General features: G+C 42.0%; 1 protein-coding gene across 1 annotated transcript in view; it reads right to left on the reverse strand.

Moving 5' to 3' along the window:
- The window catches only part of rab33a (RAB33A, member RAS oncogene family), a 13584-nt gene that overhangs the window by 6410 nt on the left and 1864 nt on the right, over positions 1-5310 (reverse strand). Inside the window, exon 2 of the mRNA XM_034883726.1 lies at positions 2817-3377. Coding sequence (XP_034739617.1) covers positions 2817-3212 — 396 coding nt within the window. The 5' untranslated portion in view covers positions 3213-3377. The remainder of the gene's footprint in view (positions 1-2816; positions 3378-5310) is intronic.

Raw genomic sequence — 5310 nt, forward strand, 5'->3', positions numbered from 1 at the left:
TAAACCTAAGGAAAGATATAAGTGCTTGAGGTTACCGCTCTTAAGCTGGCTGTATGGCCATGACTGTGGCCATCACAGGGGGGGTCAGGCTTTTGCAGTTGCGGCCCCGAGACTCAGGAACAAGTTACCCCCTGATAGTCGCACGATTACAGGTGTCGCTCTTTTTTTTAGATCCAAACTCAAAACATATTTGTTTAGTCTGGCTTTTGAATTTAATCCAATACGCATCGTGACAGACTTTGTGCTATCAGTAAACATTATATCATGGTTCAAGGAATAAATGTCTTGCATTGAGATAAAAACGTGTGATTTCCACCCTGACATACTGCCCTGTCTGCTGTACTCTACCATTACCCAGCCAGCTTTGAGGGCAGAAACCTCGCCGGATGCCAATGGTGAAGAAAACGTTGAACTTGGTAAAGCTCAGGTTTAAAAGTTTAGTTACATAAACATATGAAAAACACAATTACTGTATGTCTTTTGAAAAGAAAATCAATGATTCAGACACACTGACCTAATGGGTGCGTGTACACAGTGTTTGTGAGTCATCATTAGGGGGCATCTGGAGGTTGCAGACGGGGGGAGGGAATGTGTGTGTGTGTGTGTGTGTGTGTCTCCCTTGTGCAACGTCTACATCCCACGCACACACACACACACACACACACACACACACACTAATCTTAGAATTTAGGAGGGGGAAGGTATGTACACTACCCCGCAGAAGAAGATATCTCAATAAAAAAGCCTAATATTTATTCACAGGTAATCTAAATGAATGAGACTCACATAAATACCTGGACACTTAAACTGCTCTTAACTGATAATTTATGGTAAATGTCTTTTTATAGCCAAATGTTTTAGTATGATTATTATTAATACTGATATTATTGTCTTCATACTGTCTTTTTTCTCTATATACTGTATTTTTTTTGCTGAAAACTGCTGCTGGAAATGTCTATTTTCTTGCGGCAGTCATCCCAGTAGGATTAATAAAGAGAAGTCTAAGTCTCTCTAAGTCTAAGTCTAAGTCTAATAAAGATGTTCAACATATGAAAACTTAAATTTTGACTACCATTTGTCATCATATTTGAACAGTCAAAGCTACAGTGTGGAACTATTTTATATAAATGAACGTCCGTTAAATTCAAGCCGTAGCCAAATGAGTTGCTACAAAGCTAATGAAGACTATCAGCCCCACTCAACTCTCTCCGGATTTCTCAGTATTACTGCTTACAAAATAATATCTAGTCCGGGGATATTCACACGCATTACCTTGAGTGACGCGTTGTTCGGAGACGAAGAGAACAACAAAAACTACAAGATAATAATCTCTTCCGGAGCGTCCATCATGCTTTGTTTAGTGTCACGTGGATGCGCCGGCAGTGTTGTTGTCATTACTCAGTGTTCCTAATGGGGGGCGGCGGGCTTAGACAGTGAAAGAAATGGACCAGTGGATCCCGTTGCTCTGGACGGAGACCAGTGAAAGATATTAGAAGATCTTTTCCGGTGATGGCTGAGCGCTACTGCGCAGACTCCAACTGAGCTTGAAGACGTAGATGTGACGTGAGCAACCTGTCTGAAAGTTGTAAGTCTTCTGGTAGCTGTGCAAGAGAGATCTCAATCCTTCCCAATCAGCAGAGATGGAGAGCGTAGGTGTATGTTAGGAGATAACGTAGGCACAGGCTAATTACTGCTAACTAACATGCTAGTTAACATTAATAATTAAACCTAAACAGCTGATGGAAGTCCAACCAGTCTGCAAACTTCTCCTGACAATACGGTGATTTGTTGACTATGTGACAGTAATTCTTGTGGTTATGACACAATAGTTAGCCTATTTTTATAAAAATGTCTGCTACAAAATAATGGAGCATTTTATACATTGTCGTGTTTCTTTAGAAATAAACAACGGCCAAATTAAGTCTTTAAACACTTCAGATGTAAAGTTATTTACTGTCAAAGGGGCGCCAAAATAAATGGGAGTCAATGGGATGCTAACGGCGGCTAAGTGGTGAGATGGTAGCATTAAAATGGCTTACCCCCTTGGGGCCGAGAGAAACTACAAACTACAACTTTAAAATGCATCATCAGCCTATTGCTACAAAAAATGTAGCAATGCTTTAATTTAGAATTTACCAGGATACCCATTTCAGTACTGACTGTGGCCTACATTTCTATTGCTGTTAGGAGTACTTGTGTACAGTTTTTTGGGACTTAAAGGATATGTGATACACTATGATCCAACATTGCATGGCTGATTTTATTTAAGGGTTTAAAAGACTGAATTGTTAGCAAATTTACGATCCGAGCGGATGTCTTTAAATTGCTGTCAAATCCAAGTATATTCACGTTATAATCATAACACATGAAAACATAAAAAGATAGATTTAATCCGCAAATCCTTTCAGACCTAGTCAGGATGTAATTGTTTTCCATGCAACAAATTTGACTGTATCAGCTAAGATATAATTGAAAAAAATACATTATATTATAAAGTTTAATATAAGGAACACTAAAACACCTACTGCCAAACCTGTAAACACGTACTTGTGTATAGCTATTGGGCCATACACATGCTGGGATATACGTCAAAATGTGTTACATTTCTCCAAAATATAGAATAAAAAAATACCTACATTTTGAAAAAAATAAGTATGGCAAATGAAAAGTGCTGAGATAAAAAAAGAAAGGCTCTGTGTCAGCGATATGCTGCAGACTTTGAGCTGCAGCTGATCAACAAACAAAAAAAGGAGGAGGAGGAGGAGGAGGAGGAGGAGGGGGGGAATCAATCAACATCCAGCCCCTGTGTTGCTTACCTTGATAGTCTCCCCTTCGATCTCCACCGCCTTCTCCCTGAAATCCACGCCGATGGTGGCTTCGGTCTTGTCGGGGAAGCTCCCCCCGGTGAAGCGGAAGGTGAGGCACGTCTTCCCCACGTTGGAGTCCCCGATGACGATGATCTTAAAGATCCGCGTCTGGATGCTCAGCTCCAGGGAGGATGTGATGCTCGAGGCGGCGTCGTTGCTGCTGCTGCTGGCTCGGCTCCGGCCGGCTCTTTGGTAATCCATGGAGGATGTCAGGATGGTCACATTGTCGTCCGCTGGGTTCCTTCGAGTGATTCCTTTCCCTCCTCCTCCTCCTCCTCCTTCCCTTCCTCCTCCTCCGCCGCCACCCGGAGCTCGGGTCTCCTCCTCCGGAGAATCGTTGGTCATTGTGGCGGAGGAGGCGATGAGAAAATCGGTGTGCGTGTGTGGAGAGGAGAGGGAGTGGACGGATGGGTGGATGAGTGAAGGGAGTGGAAAATAGGAGGAAGGGAGGAAGGAGGAGACCTGAGATGCAACAATGCCAACGACGCTCTCCTTCAGCAGCTGATTGGCCTTAAAGGGAGAGGCATTGGAAGACAGTTTCCTATGACAAGCAGCCTAGGCAATAAGATGCTTTCTCAATAAAACTAGAAAATATTAAAGTTCATATTTTTACCATAAAAATCCATTAAGTGCATTAAAGTCACTGTTTGAACACTTCTGAGTCACACTTGTAGTGGTGAAAAATAACCTTGTGCATTTAATTGTGCATTTCACTTAAGTATTTACAATTTATGCTACTTTCTACTTCTATTCCACTACAGTATATTTCAGAGGGATATGTTGTACTCTGCTCAACTATATTCAGCTGACAGCTGTAGTTGTTTGTTAATTTCAGGTAATAGATATTTACATAAAGAAGCATGTGTTTGTAAAGTACAACACACCGTAGAATTTATTTACTTTATAGCCTATCTCTTTACTAATCCCCTATGGGGAAATTACAGTTTACACTCGGTTTTTATTACCCAGTACACACAGGCGTAAAATAGAATGAGTGGGTTGCTGGTCTGTACAAGCACCTTGAGGAGTTGGGGGGGGGGGGGGGGGGGGTAGTGTGCCCAAGAGGTGAACTGGCATCTCTCCAGCTACCAGTCCACACTCCGTACTTTGGTCCGAACGGGGACTTGAACCAGCGACCCTCCCAACCCAACTCCCTACAGACTGAGCTACTGTCACCCAAAGTAGCTTTCTGTGTTTTTTTGGGGGGCCCCTTGTCACATTTCAGATGTCTACAGTTCTACCAAAGTATGATTTCTCTTCCCAGTGTGCTTAGGTGGTTTCATTTACAACATCAAATGAAAAGAAAAGCCAAAAAATGAATACATATCTGTAGTGCAGAACTACAGAAGATGTTTTTAATATTATCACACTCACTCCACCTCAGCCAATATAAAACTCTGCTTACACATTTATGCATCAGTATTAACAAAGCAGAACTTTTGACTTGTAACAACATTTTTTATATTGTTGTATGGACACTTTCACGCTGCTTAGGTAACGGATCTGAGTGATTATTTCACTATTGCCCAATCCTGTTCGCCCTTGCACTATATTGCAATATAGTGATGCAAAATGATTACATACGTCATAAAGACTTAAATGCGGCTATAAGCAGGCTATAATTAGTCACAGACCAAGCAACTACATAAAAGGCTCTTCGATTTTAGACCAGAGGGAGGAGTGAGGGGGGAGGGGGGAGCCCGGCTACGTTACACACTTTCACTGGCAATCACATCAGCCACGCCCTGAAACACCCCCTGCTTCATCATCGATTTTAAAATCAACAAGACCATAATTCATAAAATGAACAAAGGGTACAGGATGCTGATAGCCAGGCTCTAATTGGCTAGCTGTTAGCCAATGAGACTCTATGAGTCTATGGTAGAACTTCAGACATTACCACAAAGTAGTGACATACATCTAGCAGGGCACCTTTAAGACCGTTTTTTGGGGCATTTTAGGCCTTTATTTTATAGGACAGCTAAAGTCATGAAAGGGGAGATAGATAGGGAATGAAATATGGGCGCACGTTCTACCAGGTGAGCTCCCCAGGCGCCCACGTGATTGGTTTAAACACAGAGAGAGAAAGTTTTTCCCACACTATCTAGTCATGTGATCTGATCAGCTGGTCATATCATCACATTCCATAAACCAACACTGGCGTGATGCAAAGGAATGCAGTGTCCCCAGAAGGTCTGCTGAGTCTGTCCAGCGAGGTACAAAGAATGCCGCTAAAACACACACAATTGTGTATTCATTGCCTTTAAATGAGACAATTTCAAAGACAACGCTCATTTAAGTCCTTAGAAAATACACAGTTGTAGTGACTGTGACATACATAATTCACCTTGTTGATAAGTGTTGCTCCACACACATTTAATTACACATGTAGTTCACTGCCTTTAAGTCACCACAGTTAATAACGGTTCAGGGAACACGGCCC

The sequence above is a fragment of the Etheostoma cragini genome, chromosome 10 (assembly GCF_013103735.1).
Source record: "Etheostoma cragini isolate CJK2018 chromosome 10, CSU_Ecrag_1.0, whole genome shotgun sequence".
Taxonomy (NCBI): Eukaryota; Metazoa; Chordata; class Actinopteri; order Perciformes; family Percidae; genus Etheostoma; species Etheostoma cragini.